The sequence below is a fragment of the Schistocerca cancellata genome, chromosome 5 (genome assembly GCF_023864275.1).
Source record: "Schistocerca cancellata isolate TAMUIC-IGC-003103 chromosome 5, iqSchCanc2.1, whole genome shotgun sequence".
NCBI lineage: Eukaryota > Metazoa > Arthropoda > Insecta > Orthoptera > Acrididae > Schistocerca > Schistocerca cancellata.
Genome location: NC_064630.1, coordinates 590,200,766 through 590,219,816, shown reverse-complemented (window position 1 = coordinate 590,219,816; position 19,051 = coordinate 590,200,766). Strand labels below are relative to the sequence as shown.

General features: G+C 38.1%; 1 protein-coding gene across 4 annotated transcripts in view; it reads left to right on the top strand.

Annotated features, from left to right (window-relative positions):
• Positions 1–16,445, top strand: part of LOC126189046 (bromodomain-containing protein 3-like) — a 108,789-nt gene extending 92,344 nt beyond the window's left edge. For all 4 annotated transcript variants that reach the window (XM_049930899.1, XM_049930900.1, XM_049930901.1 and 1 more), the window contains one exon: positions 10,977–16,445. In XM_049930899.1, coding sequence (XP_049786856.1) covers positions 10,990–15,069 — 4,080 coding nt within the window. In that variant the 5' untranslated portion in view covers positions 10,977–10,989 and the 3' untranslated portion in view covers positions 15,070–16,445. The remainder of the gene's footprint in view (positions 1–10,976) is intronic.
• Positions 16,446–19,051: the final 2,606 nt, after the last annotated feature.

Here is a 19,051-nt window from a genome sequence, read left to right as displayed (position 1 = left end):
TCTCTGTTTTACAGCATCAAACTCAACATTACACACATTTTCAAATGACACTAACCTTCCACTAAGTTCAGATTCCACATTATTACATTTATCTTCAATATCAAATTCTAACTTTTTTTATCAAATCCTGAATTTGATCATTCTGTTACTGACTAAAGTCAATGAACAGTTGATTTACGTGGAGGTTTAAAGAGTTAGTTATTTCATTCTTTAATTCTAATTTCAAATCCTCTACTTTATTATTTAAATTGTGAAATTCAGTTTTTAAAGCCCCCATGCTTTCGCATAACTACCAAATCCTTTGCTTTGCGATTCTATTTTGGCATATAACAAATTTAATTGAGAATTTACTGAGCCTAATTCTTTACTTAAAGTAGCATTTTGAACAGTTTAAGCTGCACTCTGGGATTCTAGTTTGGCATTTAAAGTCGCAGTTAGTTCCTTTCTTAAAGCCGTTGAATCTGCACTTTGGGCTTTGATTAAATTTACTAATTCAGACCCACCATGACCACCACTCACGAAATAAATGGATATTCGCAGAATACTTTTGGTTTAGTCTTGGTATATTTCAGCTTCCACAAAGAACAAATTCACCATTATTCACATAAATATTCGAAAGTTTGCAAGTAAACCAATTCATCTCACATTAGACTCTCTTAAATACATTACAATACTGTTGGTTTAACAACCACATAATTTATGAACATGTCCTGCTTCTAGCAAGTCCAACACATGAATTACTTGAAAGTCTTATCTCATTTCTTCATTTGTCCTTAACAATCATCACAGTCACTAAAAGCACAGAGTAATACATAAACACTCCTTGTTCTTCTCTACACATACACTGAAACTCTATGAATCGTAAAGCAGGTACTTGTCAGCCGCTGCGTCCACAATTTGCTCGTGACTGTTTTTAGACCTGCACACAAACATGCAATGCACAGTAGGTCGGTTTCGTCTCTCCCACACTTCTGTTTAAAATACTTTGTGTTTGAGACGGAGGAAGGCCAAGTGGTTCTAGAATTTATGTAGAAATTCTCGAAGCACCACAGGGTGAACAGATCTCATCGTTTAGGACAGCCTATTACGACATACATGCGTCTTGCGTGGACATTAGCAATCAGGAAACTCAGTTCGTACAACAATTTTTTGTGTTGTTCATCATTTTTTCCATTCTTGCGCACCAAATAGTGACATCCAAAGAACAAACGAGGCTCCACAACAGACAGAGGTGCACAATTGCTGTCACCCCTACCCAGTGTGTGACCCTGAAGTTTTTCAAACCATACGGCAATATTATTTCCCACAGTGAGATGTCTCGACACTTACAAACGACCTAAACTACTTTTTCACTTATGACGAACATCTTTCTTCGGTCTTTAGAGGATAAAGATGGAACATGTTATTCCAAAGAATCCCATGTTACACCCCAAGATTCATCACTTTTCTCCTTCTTTAATTTTTCAAAAATACTTTTAGCTTTTTCTTGGATAATTGTGTGGCTCATTGTTATCCTTTGTTGAGTATTGTCTTCACTCCATATATACGTTAATTTTTCCATTGCGGAGTTTCGAAAGGCAGTTGAATTTGGTTAGACACTGGACTCGCATTCGGGAGGACGACGGTTCAATCCCGCGTCCGGCCATCCTGATTTAGGTTTTCCGTGATTTCCCTAAATCGCTCCAGGCAAATGCCGGGATGGTTCCTTTCAAAGGGCACGGCCGACTTCCTTCCCTAATCCGATGAGACCGATGACCTCGCTGTCTGGTCTCCTTCCCCAAAACCAACCAGTTGAATCTGCAGCAGATTGCAACTGCATTTCTATTTCTTCTTTTCTCTCTCAAATACTTTGAACAGTGGACTTCACCATTTCATTACAGGTGGTAACTATTTTTTTGCCGGCTTCTATGTGACATGAAACTTATAATTTGACAGACTTTCAGCTTCTATTTTTATTCGTACCAATATCCAATTTCATACGTTTCAATGGCATTTTTTCCTAAACAAGGAATTACTATATTACAAAAATTAATGTATTAATTATGTATATGAAGAAAATCCAGTTTTTGTAACAAACATAAAAAAAAGTTTTGATTAGCTTGGTTCCGAGAGTTCCAGAGCCTACACAGAAAATTGGAATAGAGATCAACAAAACATCATTTCCTCCCTGTTTATTGCTCATGAAAACCACACAATGCATGTTGTATCACCATACAGCGAGAGCTTAAGAGGTGGTGGTCCAGATTGCTGTACACACCGGTAGCTGTAATACCCAGTATCACGTCCTCTTGCATTGATGCATGCCTGTATTCATTGTGGCATACTATCCACAAGTTCATCAAAGTACTGTTGGTCCAGATTATCCCACTCTCAACGGCGATTTGGTGTAGATCCCTCAGAGTGGTTGGTGGGTCATGTTGTCTATAAACAACCCTTTTCAGTCTATCCCAGGCATGTTCAATAGAGTTCACGTCTGGAGAACATGCTGGCCCCACTAGTTGAGCGATGTCACAATCCTGAAGGAAGTCATTCACAAGATGTGCACGATGGCAGCGGGAATTGTCCATGAAGACGAATGCCTCGCCAATATGCTGCCGATATGGTTGCTCTATGGGTCAGAGGATGGCATTCACATATTGTACAGTTGTTACAGCACCTTCCACATAATGCCACCCCAGAACAGCAGGGAACCTCCACCTTGCTGCACTCGCTGGACAGTATGTCTAAGGTGTTCAGCCTGACCGGGTTGCCTCCAAACACGCCTCCGACGATTGTCTGGTTGAAGGCATATGCAACACTCATCGGTGAAGAGAATATGATTCTAATTCTGAGTGGTCCATTCGGCATGTTGTTGGGCTCATCTGAACCGCGCTGCATGGTGTGGAGGTAGCAAAGAAGGACCTCGCTATGGACGTCAGGAGTGAAGGTGCGCATCATGCAGTCTATTGTGCACAGTTTGAGTCATAACAAGACGTCCTGTGGCTGCACGAAAAGCATTATTCAACATGGTGGCATTGCTGTCAGGGTTCCTCTGAGCTATAATCCATAGGTAGTGGTCATCCACTGCAGTAGTAGCTCTTGGGCGGCCTGAACGAGGCATGTCATCGACGGTTCCTGTCTCTCCATATCTCGCCCATGTCCAAACAACATCGCTTTGGTTCAGTCCGAGATGCCTGGACACTTCCCTTATTAAGAGCCCTTCCTGGCACAAAGTAACAATGCAGACGTGATCTAACCGCTTTATTGACCGTCTAGGCATGGTTGATCTACAGACAACGCAAGCCTTGTACTTCCTTCCTGGTGGAATGACTGGAACTGATCGGCTGTCGGATCCCCTCCATCTAATAAGTGCTGCTTGTTTACATCTTTGGGCAGGTTTAGTGACATCTCTGAACAGTCAAAGGGGCTCAGTCTGTGATACAATAGCCACAGTCAACGTCTATCTTCAGGAATTCTGGGAAGCGGGGTGATGCAAAACTTTTTTTGATGTGTGTAATTTGTACATTCCAGATATGCTTAAAATTTAGCATTTAATTCAAACAAACATAACAGGAACTAATACATTAGACCACTGAGTCACTGGAAAACAATCAAGTGATTACACAGTAAATAACATAATTACAAAGGTAAAATATAATAGGGCCACCTGAAGGATAAACTGAAACTAAACAGAGTACCACTGTTGGCTGTGTAATGCAACATTGTGGGCTGTAAATCAAAAAAGTACCTAAATTTAAAGAGACTGTTACAGCAAAATGCCATATAAAGAGTGCCCATATAGCAGGGTATAGGTGTAGTCAGTGAGCAGTGTGTGTGTCATACAAGTGGTGCTTTTATATCAATCATTGCCAATTTTTAAAGAAAAGCTCTTTGTTTTTAAGCAGCATTATTGTATTTGAACTTACAGTATGATTCAGTCTGCTTGCATCAAATCAACGTTAAGGATATAATTTAATGCATCTGTGTACGAGATCAAAAAAAATGTTCTGCAGTGTAATAAAGGGGGAGAGGCTAATATGGAAGAACAACATAGCAAAAAGTGCTGATTGACTTTGATATAGTATTGCTTCTCTTCCAACTGTAACACTGTGGGTTCTTCAAACAAATGAGCATCAAAGATCATTAGCAGGTACAGGGAGTTGAACTCTGCTACAAACATCAGTAGTACTTCATTTGCAGTGAGTTAAACATAACAACACAGATCACAGCACCTGAAGGAGGTGACTGACACACTCATTTTAAAATATTGTGTATAATTGGCATCAACAACTTGACAGGAATACACTAAAGTACACCACTTATGAAATGCATGTCATTTATATACTTCCAGGATTACGGAAATCATTTCTGGAACAGAACATTTAAGCTCCACATGGAACAAAAGGAAACCCTAATAAATGGTACAATAGGAAATAACTTTTGTGTTGCAGTTCACAGGTGTTGCAGGGAATCGAGGTAGATGTAGAAAGTATGAGCAAATAAGTGTGAGAACTTCTGGTGAATTTAATAGCCCAAGTTTCTAATCTGTTGATAGTAAAATGTACAGAAGAATGGAGACCGAAAGTAAAGAGACTTGAGGTTTGACCAGTTTTTCAAAGGAAAGACAAAACAGTTCATATTTTTATTCTTACTTCATGCTTAGTGATTGAAATGTGATTATTGTAAATTAAAGTATTTGATTTCTCCTTCATGCTGCTGATAGTCCCAGTGAAAACATGGCATTATAAAGATTGAAGAGATGAAATGTGGTTATGAATGAATAATTAAAACTATCTATAGAAGCCAAGAAAAAGTAGTGGATGTACAAAACAGTGGCGTAATATTTCAGGTAGAGTGTAATTAGAGCAGAGGCATGGAGTGAACAGTTCCAGGAGCAGTAACAGCTAAACATTGAATTTTCTGTTTGAAAAGTAGAGGAGAACCCAAGAAGAGATGTAATGCAACTTAAAAAAATATTCTTCAATTAATAAATCTAGCTGTATCAAACATTGGCCTATAATTTTGAAAGCTTTTTGAATACCTGGGTTCAAAGATCAGGACTGTGTGAAGACTGGAATACATGAAAAGCAGACTTAGCAGACACTATAAGTATTTGAAATATAATCTTGAAGAATGATGTGAACGTCATAACAGTGACTTCTCTGTCATATGACTAGAAGAAGAAAAAATAGCAGAATATACCAATGATTAAAATATATAATACAGCTTAGTAGGTATGGAAAAATGAAGACATTGGTATCGGACACAAAGAATTGCACTCCAGCATCAAACTGATTAAAATATTTTTGGAGAAATGTTTATGTGAAACAGTAATTATTTAAAAATAACTAACTATTCAAAACTAACTATTTAAAAATAACAAAATTTGAATGGTTTGAAAAAATCAGCCAATCAGTTGCAGGTATACTCTTTAAATTTCAATTTAACGGTAGTCAGAACATCAGATTATTAAAAGCATAGTATGCATAGTAATGAGATTGCATGTGCCCATCCAATTGCATTTTATTGTTTTTTGTGTAATTTACCCACTGACTGAAGGTTTCTGAGCCAATAGATTATATTTTACATCTATCTATTATTGTACTGCACTGATAGCTTTCGACAAAATACTTTCCATTAGACTTATGTTTTTTAAATCATTAATTCTGCTTGCCGACACAGTTAAATTAAAGACAAATTATAGTGTCTCCCTCACGTGCAATCTCATACTATATATATTGTGCTTTGAAGGATCTGATTTACTGACTGTCGTTAAATTGGAATATTAATCTATCACCTCTGAACCAATCTGTTACCAGTAGATATCTGGCACTACTATACATTTTCAGTGTACTGTAGCACTTAGCATACCATGGACAAGTGCTGCCATTTGTGAAATTAAAGTTTAATTTGTGTAGCTTTCACTTGGAGTTGAAATAATTTGAAGTTATATATGTGTGTGTGTGTGTTTTTGTCATTCTTGGAATCAAATGCTAAGTGGATTTAGTATCCAACAGTTGAGTCATTAATGAAAAATTTAGGTATTGATGATACCTTTTTGTAGGGACTAATCATTTCTGTGCTTATGGAGGAACAGTTCTTGAAATGTTTTCTGCATTTATTTTTGTTGACCATAACACACACACACATCATATTTGAAGTTAGTTCTTGTCATACTTGTTTATATTTATAATTGATTTTCTGTGATGATTGTGATGAACTGGTTAAGTGGTGAGAACAATAATTATTCATGTGTATATTTTAAATAGAAATACAGCAAATAGCATTAGAACAGATCCAGAGTATCCCTCTGAACCACTTCTACACAGTAATTTGCTGATGTTGGAATCCTGTGTTACCATTGTTTTATATGGAATGTAAATTCTAATGTGTCTAGGTATCTTAAAAGTGGAAATTTCAGTCCCATACTTACTGGTGCGCATTTGGTCATACAGGTTTCTATATGGTAGTAAGGTCTTTCTAGTACTATTGTCACTATGAATTTTGTGGAACATAATGTAATGCACTTGTAATGTTACAGGTAAGTGCGTAATTAGAGGAGAGCCATGGTGGGACATGTTGCCACCTTTATTATTAAGCACAAAGGAGATTGCACTTGTTAAGATTAGTTGCAGATAATTTTTTCTTATAATCCATTCTTTTACACTCTACAGTGATAGTTGGAATGTACCCAGGACATTGGCACACAATCTGGTGATCATAAAACGCATGAAACCACAAGTTTCCTTCTTGCCAGACAATGCCTGGCAATAAAGTTTTCTGTTTGCAACAGATTCCAAAGCTTAGTGCCATTATGTTATGAAATTTAGTAACTTTGCTTGGAGTCAGGTACTTAAAGCTATTTATCAATATAATTTCTTACTTTTGTTGCTACTTGAATGTTATGTTTCATAATCAAGAAAATTTAAAAATGAGTCAAAACTGATATGATTACCACGGGACACAGTCTGACCTTGGTGCTAAACAGTTTCACATATCAACATTCAGAGTATAAACACTTTTGACATCAATAATGGTCTTAAACATATTGTAGGATGTGAGGGATAGACACATTGGTGAGGCATCTGTTGTAGGATGCCAGGGATAGACACAATGGCGAGGCATCTCGGCAAATGAGCGACTCGGACTGTGATTTTACTTACATACCATTGCGCAAACAACATGGCATTGGTGAATGGTCAGTGGAGTGTACTGATAATTAACTAGGATTGTTTGGGATGTATCATCACCCATTACTCAATTATAAAGGTTTTTTGTGTTATACTGTTTGTTCCTCCTAAGAGCCATCAGATACATTTTCTCTTATGCCTCAGCAGGCATTTGTGATTTTGTTTTTCTGATATAAAACTGGACCAGGCCGAACAAATACTGTTCATCACATCTTTTTTTATCAATTAAAAACTTACACAAGATGTGCCATTCCATGTTGCTACATCAAACTGTATAACCATAAGAGTACTGTAAACCAATATATCATAGGGTGGAATTTTCTCCAAACTTAACCACAAAGTCTTGAGTTGTTAATTCAACAAGATGCCTCACTGATATGTTCATCATGGCCGTCACTGGTGCCCTTCTACTATATGTAAAATTGTTATTGAAAGTGATAATATTATTAATGTTGGTGAGTCTAAAATTATTGATGTGCCCCATGATCACACTGTGTTCCATTGTGGTCATGTTTATTTTGCTTCAACTGATGTTGAAGTTAAACATGGTTAAGCATGGCTTATAATTGCTACAGTTCTTGTGAATTCAGCTGAACATTCATTAGCTATAAGTTTGTTGAGCTTTCCACTACATTGTGTATTGGCCTAGGACTTTAATGTTGACACAGTCTGAAGTACCAACATGGACTGATACATCTGACCTGCCTTATGTGTATATTGTCTAAAGGTAATACAGTTCCCATGTTTATAATTAGTCGGACATGGTATTTGTAGGAGTGCCCCCCTCATCACCGCATACCACCCTTAACTGGAATATCTGAACCATGCCCTTTGTCAGGGCTTTGACTGTCTTTCATCATGCACTGAAATGAGGGACATCCCACCCAAGATCCTCTCATCCCTCCAAAAGTGGTGTTGCATCAGCCACCCGACCTACACAATGTCCTAGTCAATACTTATGCCACTCCAACTCCCAACCCCTGGCCACAGGGATCATATCCCTGTGGTAGATCAAGGTGCAACACCTGTCCAATCCACCCACCTAACACTTTGTACTCCAGTCCTGTCATAATATTGTCCTACCCATCCAGAGGTGGGGCAGCTATGCCATTACCATCTCTGCTGCAAACACTGTGCAGCATTTTACGTCACTGTGATTACTGAACAGCTGTCTACCAGGATGAATGCCCACTGCCAAACAGTTGCCAAGAACATTGTTGACCACATAGTGGCACAACATGCTCAATTTATCATAGCATGATCAATTTCAATGCCTGCTTCACAAATTGGGCCATCTGGATCCTTCCCTCCACTATCAGCTTCTCTGAACTGCACAGATGGGAGATATGCTTTGCAACATATCTTTCACCTGATCATATTGGCCTCAATCTCCAGTAACTATTGTCCCCACACCTTCCAGCCATGAAGTTACCCTTCCTCCACTCTTTATCACCCCATTCCATTTCATGTCCCCACATCACCTTCGGCATGTGTTGCTCCTCACTGCCTCAACAACCATGCATCACATGCCTAGCCCATGCACCTATCACACATCCCTTCCACATTCCTAGCTGGCAAACTGGCTGCCTCCCTCTGAGCCATCCTAGTCCCTCTCCCTGCCTCTCACCACTCTCCCCTCTAACCACCTACTCAACACAAGGTGTGTGTGTGTGTGTGTGTGTGTGTGTGTGTGTGTGTGTGTGTGTAAAGGATAGCTCTGAAAGCTAGCAAGTTTTCTCTCTTCTTCGTATTCTTATTCTTGCTCTCTCTCTCTCTCTCTCTCTCTCTCTCTCTCTACGACTGAACACTTCTACTTTTCAGTAAGTGGTCTCCTTCAATTCAAATTTAATAGGTGCCACCTCTTGGCAATCATTTGTCTTTAATTATTAAATTGTGTTTCATGAAAATCGTATGTTTATTATTGCCTGTAACATAGTATACAGATAGATATGGTAATGATGTTTTAGTGTCATTGATTGTTGTTTGATATAAAAACAAATGTTTCTTATGCATGTATAATTTTACAAAGTAATCATTTACTAGATTAGTCACTTGCATTCTGATTTTAAGAATTCCATTTTATTGTGTTGTCTCTTGACCGGCTCTTTTGAATGAATAATGGTGTACTTTTTTTCTGATTGATTACTGCAAGTGCTCTGTGTATTTATTCCCTATGATCCTAATTTGTACAACTCTGACTCCGAATTACTGCAATGACATTGATGAATTATCACACTAAAGATAATGTTCTTAATCGTAGAGCATCGGGTAATTCCTCTTTGTTTTCATGCTACATGTAAAAATGGGCCGCATTGCTGATGCATTGTTCTCTGTCGGAGACATTTTGGTATTATATAAATATTATTATTTATTATTCACGTTTGGGCCCTACTGGACCACGCGAAGTACAATCACGGGGCATTCAGTTATTTTCTTTTAGACTTTCTCTCTGCCCAAATTGTTTTCATTCTCTCGGAATGAGCTCTTTTCCTTTCATCAGACCATGTGGTTCCAGTTTTCTTTGGTTTTTCAGCTTGACCAACTACCCAGTCATGAATTTTTTGCCTAAATAATTTTCTGTCTTGAATTTCATCTTGTTTTATATCTGCCTCTTTCATGTCCCCTTTTATAGCAGCAATCCATTTTATTGTCTCAAATTTAGCTTTACTTCGATTTTCGTAGAATTCCACTACTTGTTTAGTTAGTCTGGTAGCATCCATTCTTTTAATATGCCCATAAAATTTTAATCTGTGTTTTTTCATATCCGAATATATGCTAGTGTATTGTTGAATTTCACTATTTGCTCTTAGCCTGTATGTTCCTTCTTCAGTATATTTTGGACCTAGAATTTTTCTGATTACTTTTCTTTCTCTTTTTTGGATTTCTTGAATGTCCTTTTTTCTGTTTAAAATTAGCGTTTCAGCCCCATAAAGGCACTCTGGTTTTATGACCGTGTTGTAATGTCTCAATTTAGAGTACCTCGAGAGACATTTTTTGTTGTAGATGTCTTTTGTAAGTCTAAAAGCTGTCTCCATCTTTTGACAACGAATTTCATTTCCAATTTTTTCTAGACCAGTCTCTGAGATTGTTTCACCTAAATATTTGAATTGCGAAACTCTTTTGATTTTTCCATACTTAGTTTCCAAAAGTTTGGGTGCCAGTTTGTTGCTAGTCATATACTGTGTTTTTTCAAATGAGATTTGGAGACCTACTCTTTCTGCTGTTTCTTTAAGAATTTCTATTTGTTTCTGAGCAATTTGGATGTCCTGCGTTAGAATAACCAAGTCGTCTGCAAAGGCCAAACAGTCTATTCGAATATTTGTTCGTCCTAATTTCACTGGTTGGTCAATTTTGAACTCCAATTTTCGTTCGCGCCACTCTTGTATTACTTTTTCTAGAACGCAGTTAAATAGCAACGGAGAGAGTCCATCACCTTGCCTCACGTCTGTTTTTATTTCAAAGGATTCTGAAATTTCTCCTCTGAACTTTACTTTTGATTTTGTACCAGTTAGCGTGTCTCTGATAATTGCCGTGGTTTTAGGATCCAGGCCTTGTTCTTTCACAATTTGGAAAAGAGATTCACGATCCACTGAGTCATAAGCCTTTCTAAAATCTACAAAGCTACAAACTAGTTTTTTATTGTAAATTTTTTGATGTCTGAGAATTAGTTTGAGGACTAAAATCTGTTCTGGGCAAGATCTATTTGGCCTGAAACCTGCTTGATATTCGCCAATTTTCCATTCAAGTTGTTGTTGTGCTCGGTTCAGAAGACATATATATATATATTTTGTTTTTTCTTGTTTTCAGGCCTGACCTTGGGATGCAGCCAATAGAATCACTGCCTCATAGTAACAGGGAGGCAAATAGCAGCAAACAAGATGTGAAGGAACCACCACCTCGGGAGGAGGTTCGCATTGAACCTGTAAATGGCGTCGTCCAGCCTCCCGTTCATCCACCACCAGATCGGCCGGGCCGTGTCACAAACCAGCTGCAGTTCATGCTGAAAGCAGTATTGAAGGCAGTATGGAAGCATCAGTTTGCATGGCCTTTCCACCAACCAGTGGATGCGAAGAAGCTGAATCTTCCAGACTATCACAAAATCATCAAACAACCAATGGATTTAGGAACAATCAAGAAGCGTCTCGAGAACAATTACTATTGGAGTGGGAAAGAGTGCATCCAAGATTTCAATACTATGTTTACAAACTGTTATGTTTATAACAAACCTGGTGAAGATGTAGTTCTCATGGCACAGACATTGGAGAAGCTCTTCTTAACAAAAGTGGCTGCATTGCCAAAAGAGGAAGTTGAACTGGACCCTCCACCACCTAAAGGAGTCAAAGGGAAGAAAGGCCGAACAGCCGGTGCAACAGGCCAGCGTGGAAGACCATCTAGCAGTGCAGCTAGTGCTACTGTAAGTTCCAGTATATCAAGTTCAGCTGCCACAAGCCAGGCGGCTGCATCTTCAGCACCACCAGCAGCTAGTTCCACCGGTTCAGCACACCTTCCCCTAGTGACAAGAGCACCCTCAACAGTGCCTGGCAGCACAGCGACAACCACTGTTCCTATAACAAGCGGATTGTCCCATGGTACACACAATTCACTTCCAAAGCAAGTGGCAGCACCCACCAGTGGTTACATTGCACAACCTGCTGTGATGTCTCAGATGGACAGCCAACCACAAACTGCTGCATCTATACAGAGCCAACCTGCTGCAGTTGTTCCACCAACACCACCTGCCAAGGTGAAGAAAGGAGTGAAGAGAAAGGCCGATACGACAACACCCAGTGCGAGTTCTTACGATCCCATATATCAGCCGGCTGAACCGAAAGCAACAAAGATGGCATCGCGGAGAGAATCGGGACGGCCGATCAAGAAGGTAGTGAAGGATTTGCCACTCTCGCAAGCACCACGGCAGGATGATGTTCTTCCTTTCCATCAGGCAACTGTTCCACATGCTGCTTCAGGTGTAAGTTCAATAGTGAAGACTAAGGACAAATTGAGTGACTCTCTAAAAGCGTGCAATGAGATATTGAAAGAACTTTTTACAAAAAAGCATTCTGGTTATGCTTGGCCATTTTACAAACCAGTTGATGCTGAATTGCTTGGTTTGCATGATTACCATGACATCATTAAGAAACCAATGGATTTAGGCACAGTAAAGCAGAAAATGGACAATAGGGAGTATAGGACAGCAGCTGAATTTGCTGCTGATGTTAGGTTAATATTTACAAATTGTTATAAGTACAACCCACCAGATCACGATGTAGTTACAATGGCAAAGAAATTACAAGATGTGTTTGAATCAAGGTATGCGAAAGTTCCACCAGATCCTGTTGGTGGTACAAAAATGGAAACTGCTTCATCACAGTCATCTGATTCAGAATCTAGTTCAGAGTCATCTTCAGAATCATCTGATTCAGAAGCTGAAAGAGTTCGAAAATTGGCACTTTTACAAGAGCAATTAAAGGCAATGCAAGATCAGATGCGAAAGTTGGTTGAAGAAAGCTCAATGAAAAGAAATAAGAAGAAGAAAGATGAAAAAGAGAAGAAGAAAAAGAAGCCAGATAAGCATGCACCAGTTGCCAAAGAAACCAGACCTTTACCTGTTACAGAACCTGTAGTACCTAGTATCCCAAGCGCTCCTTTAGGAACAGCTGATGTGAAACCACCGCCTGAGCTACACCACACTGCCCCTAAACCAGCCGTGCCGCTTACTCCAGCACCTGCACCAGTTGTTCCAGCCCCAGCGCCTGCCAAAGCTACTAAAGGAAGAGCAGTACGTGGAGCGGGAAAGGCACCTGCAGCCAGTGCTCCTTCTCGACGGCCTAAGGCAAATTCTAGGTCAGCTAGGGGCAAGAAAAAGGCTTCAGCTGCACCTGCCCCCTTAGCATTTGAGTCAGAGGATGAGGACAGTGCAAAGCCAATGTCTTATGATGAGAAGCGCCAGTTGAGTCTTGACATAAATAAATTGCCTGGAGACAAGCTGGGACGTGTTGTGCATATTATACAGTCTCGTGAACCGTCATTACGTGATTCAAATCCTGATGAAATTGAAATTGACTTTGAAACATTGAAACCATCCACACTTAGAGAGCTCGAAGCATATGTTGCATCTTGTTTGAGAAAAAAGCCTCACAAAAAAGTTGCTGGAAAGTCAAAAGATGAACAGATGGCAGAAAAGCAGCAGGAGTTGGAAAAGAGGCTTCAGCATGTATCTGGGCAGTTAGGTTCAGCTAAAAAAAATGCCAAGAAGGATGAACACAAATCTTTGGATGTAGGAGGACCAACATCAAATCTTTCACAGTCAAGTTCGAGTAGTTCCGATTCTGATTCAAGTACATCTAGCCTTTCTAGTAGCTCTTCTGACTCAAGTGACTCAGAGGGTGGTTTTCCTGGGTATTTGAGGGGAGGGAAGCATAAGAAAACAAAAAAGGAAGGTCATCAGAATCTGCAGAAACCTGCGTCTGAAGCACCTGCTGCACCAGAAAGTTCGGTGATGCCACCAGTTACTAATTTGAGTATGTCAACCACAGGACAGACAATTCCTCAGAATTTGGCTCGGAAACCACCTACGCCTGTTAATAATGCCACCACTAGTAATCAGCAGGCAGCACCTGTCACAGACCCTTTAGCAACAGTGGATAAGCAACAACCATCTAATATTTTGCCTCATTTAGTTCGGCCTCCAATGATATCCCCCACATCGGCAAAAAAAGTGAACCCAGGTTTCTCCAACACAGCCAAGCCCAACATTCCCATTTCTGATGCTGCTTCTGCTGTTCCAGTTGCAGAAGAGCCCCTTTCCTCAATTATGACATCACCTATTGTACCAGTGTCAGACACCTCGTTACCTATTCCTGTCACCTCCGACTATGACAAAACAGCTGTGTCACAACCTGTGTCAGTACCACTGATGAATACTTCACCAACTAACCCCCTTTCTCAGTTTTCCCAGAACATAACACAAACCTCAAATATCACTCACACATCACAGACTGGTATTTATCCTTCATTTGATATGAATATGACCATGTCTTCACCTAATATAAATTCACAGCAGCATTCCACCAATGGCTACCCTCACATTGCCAATATGTCAGCTATGCCATCTGTTAAAATGGAACCCCAGACCTCACCTTTGGTAAATTTTAATCATTCAAACAGCCTTAATATGCAAACTGCCATGCCATCAATATTTGATCCCCTCCCTGTTACAAATATGCCTCCAGCTGCACCAGACCACCTCCCAAAAAAGGAAGATAAACCAAATGCTTCATCTCTACCTCAGTCTCATGTCAACAAACCCATGAACGACAGTTTGATGAATCACATTGTGAAAGCAGAAAAGAAAATATCCCCAGAACCTACAAAATCTCCTGTATCTAACTTTGCTTCTGCTTTTAAGACTACAAGTTTGAAAAATTCAAGTTCATGGTCGTCTCTTGCCCAAGCTTCATCACCACAAAACATTGCTGCGCCTAAATCATCATCCATAAAAACTACAGTGAAGGAAAGTTTCCAGGCCTTCAAGAAACAAGCAAAAGAAAAGAAAGATAGGGAACAAGCTTTCAAAGAACAAGAAGAACTTCGTCGCCATAAAAAGGAACAAGCCGAGAAAGAGAGGATGAGGCAAGAAAATGAGAAAAGGAAAGAACATGATGACGATTCACTAGAGAAGTCAAGAAAAACCAGTGATAACCAAGTTTCTCGACAAGAAGAGATGAAACCTATTGATGACACTGAGGGTGCAAATCACCAGTCTGTGGACAAAGCGGCTGCTGAAAGGGAGAGACAAAGATTAAGGGAACAGGAACGGCGCCGCCGAGAAGCAATGGCTAGGCAGATTGACATGAACATGCAAAGTGAGCTAATGGCTGCATTTGAGGAGTCATTATAATGACATGAATTTATTATTATTACTCTATGTAATTATTGGAAATTTGTCAAGGACAGTTCCATGTTTCTACAAGTAATTGACAAATAAGAAATCCTTGCAGGTTTTAAATAAAATTTCTAAATTAACTGAACAAGAAGATATTATTAAAATGAATATGTTTTATAGCTCTGTTCATTTGTATAAGTGATATAAAGTGAACTTATGTGTGTGATCATGTAGATACTATTATTTAAGAGTGTCGTATACTTAATATTGATGTTATGTGGTTAGACCGTCAAAAATATCTTCAGAGTTTGTAAATAAGGTGGTAACATGATTATGGTTATGATAATTTATTGATTGGCGTTTCCCCAGTCTTATGTGTGAAATATGTATATTGTTATTTTCTTATTTCCCCACCAGATCATTAATTTTTAAAAATCATTGATAGTAATAAACTGCTTTGATTTATTGTTACTTGCCTAAGTCACAACATTTATTCTGCTGACATGGTTGAATTTGATCGTGCTTGGGAAAGAAGTAAAAAAATATATATATATATACAAACGAAAAAAAAGAAGAAACTAAGGACAGCTGCACTTCTTCAGCTGTATGAAACTTTTAAAAACTGTGCATTCTCCAGTAAACTTGCAGAAATGATGACAAAATATTAATTTATTTTGAATTGCTGGTACGAAATTGCGTATATAAATTCTTTCGCATAACTTTTAGAGTTGTGAGTAGTGTCTTACCTGTAATAACTTATTTACTTCTTAACACTTGCTTACTCTATTATTTAAGGGCAGTGTAATTGCCTCAAGGTAATTCTTACATTTCTTCAGAGATGACTATTTTTTAAACTTTCAGCTGATGTAAGATGTTTGTTTTTTGACTGGTGTAACATGTAAGCAACTACATGTGGTCATGTGATTGGCCATAGTTGGACATCCTTTCTTGCAACTCCTTTGTAAATACTTGAGATTAACTTGTATGAATGTTGAGTAAAGTGTCTATTGTATAATTATTTCCATTGATAGAAATTAGAAGGTGATTTATTTTGCATTTCTTCCTTGATTTGCATACTGTTTTTTGTATATAAGGGCTATGTAGTAGACTATTATTGTACATCATTCATTTCAGAGAGTTTGAGTATTCGAGGAAAACACAAATATTTTATAGTTGCCAGTTTTACATCTAAGAAGGTTATCTTCTTTGAATCTTGCACAACAGACTATTTTAAATTTTTAATTTACGTGCATGCTCTACTATTTGATTTGCCGCCATGTATGAAGCAATATTTCATCCAGAAGGACAGAATAAACTGTAAGATGTGTATCATTTATATATTCTCAGTATGTTTGTCATGCTATTTGTAAAATAAAAACTACACTTATTAATCTGGCCTGTATTTCATATTGAAATTAATGGCAAGATATTGTGTTTTAGCTGCAGAAATTGGTATGAAAATTGAAGTTGTAAATTTTGATGTTGCTTAGCTAACTATTAGCGAGTTACAATCAAAACATAAACAACCAAAATATAGATATTAGAATGAAATGTGGAGTTTGATCTAATGAGATACATAAGATGATTAACTTCCAAGCAGCATTGTCGGTTTGTAAAGATGTGTGTTGTTTTTGTCTGCAATTTTCCTTCTAATACCCATATTCAGTACCAGTCAGGAACAGTGTTTTATTAAAGAGCAGAAGTTTTCTTTCATGGGAGATCAGTAATTTAATGATCTCTAATCAGCCTCTTAACCTGCCCAACAGCTTAAAAGAGTGAAATAAATTACAATTGTAAAAATTCATGTTCAGTTTATTGCTTCCAGTATGGCAGTTTGTGCTATTTTTTTGCTTAATTTGATGTTAGAATATTCATTGTACTTCTCGAAACAGCATTTTCAGAAGAACCTTTCTAACTCTTACCAGCATTGAAATCAGTCAAAACAATTTGCCATTAATGGAGAATAAGTCATAAAACATGACCTCATATTCCATGGATGTAGAATTTAATTATTTACATTGGTATCTTATTCTTCCATTTTCATTTCAGATAGTGTTATTTATTCTGGCACAGGGGATACAGTATTTTATTGTAAATATACTTGATAGATAATTAAAACAGTAGAAGAAAGATTTTTTTTCTAAAGAAGCTTGGTTGTATGTTGGTTATATATGTTTATATATAAATGATAAATGTACTTACGTCAGTATTTGTGTGTTAGTGACTCTTGTAGCATATGAATCCTCTGTTCTGTTTTCGTTCTATAGTACCCTGTTTGAGTTCACTGAAAATGGTTGTAAATAGACCCACTACATGTTCACATATGTGAGCTATAGCAACTACTTGCGTTCTGACTGTTCAAGACTTCACTTTCCATTCAGTCTTGTTAAACTGTCTGTATTTTGGCCCCTTCTAATGACAAAGTTGAAAGTACGTCAAGTTGACATTCTTTTATTTTTTCTGTGTAAAACCAATACTGTCAGCAGTAGAGCCATATGTGAGATTATGCATAACACTTTTTCAGTCATTCTTCCAATATCAAAAATGATAAGGGGAGATGTATATCTTATGTAACTGCTGCTGACATGTGGCATTACATTTAAAAGCAATCTTCAGCAAGCCTTTAGAGAATGTCAACTAGTAAATAAGTTCCCACAGGTAATAACGTGTGACAGTACTTGTATTGCTGATTCTTTAGTAGGCAGTTTGTAGTTTTATTGTAGACATTGCATCATGCAATAAGTGTAGTATATAAGAGAATGATAAATCCAAATTTTTATGTTCATTCCTTAATTGCTATTGTGGGATGATGATTTGAGAGTTTCTGTTCTGTGATGTGAGCAGGTACTTCACCTCATTATGCTAGAAACCCTCGCCGGCCCCTCCCCCCAATCCGTTTCTCCCCCATTCCCTACATTAACTGTCTTCTTTCCACCCTTAACAGAAATGCATGCTTTTCTCCACAATTCATTATCCTGGAATTTATTGGTGTGTGATTGATCATGTTCATATATTTTGCAAATTAAGAGTACGCTGATACAATGTACTGAAAGGAAAATTCACTCGAGGAAATTTTACAGTTATGAGATAGAAGTGCTGGCTAGTACTCACCTTCAGGGGATGCAATATTTATAACTGCCAGTAATCACACATAAAAGTACACAACACTATCCTAGCTTTTAGTTGAGGAAGGGGAGGTAACTTATATTCACCCTGAGGTCCGAATAACCTGCCTTGCCATTTTAACCTTACACAACTTATTCTGTTCTCCTCCCAACGAAGAAACAAATAGTTCTGAAAGCCAGAACAGTGTCTTGAACGTTAATGTGTGTCTGTCTGCAATACTAAATATTTCACCTTGTGAATAATTTATGTGGTTTCCTATGTACTTTCTTGCCGTGGTTTTGTGGATCATAATCATGTTTTCATAGACATGCTGTATGTTACAAAAACCATTACTGGATCAGCAAACAATCCTCTAGTACTTTCTTGCTGAGAGGACAAGAAAAGAAAAGAAAATACTGGGTCAGTCTCCTTAATTTTTGTATTATTGAATGTTTTAGTTTACTTACATAAGGAAATGTCACGGTGAAATGAAACTGTAACAGATATGAAAATAGTGTAGATTGTTATCCAGACATGAATAGATTTCCTCATTTTTGTTAACATATCATTCATTCCTGAAGTATTCTCCCAGTCTTACACCCATTTTCACATAACATTATAAACGAGGTTTCCTGCCTTAAAAAGGCTAATCTTCCTGGCCTCAGGTGAAGAGTTGCTCACATTGCATTTTAGCTGTTGGCAGTTAAAACAAGAATACCTGTTTTAAGATCAAGGTGAATTGTATGGTAGGCAAGTTGTCCATTTTTTCTCATCAAGTTATAACAGTAGTGGAAATAATATTTTCTGTTCGAAGATTCAAAATGTAATGCCATTATGTAGCTCTGATCATAGCTCGCAGATCCCCCTTTTATTACCAGAATTCATAAATTAG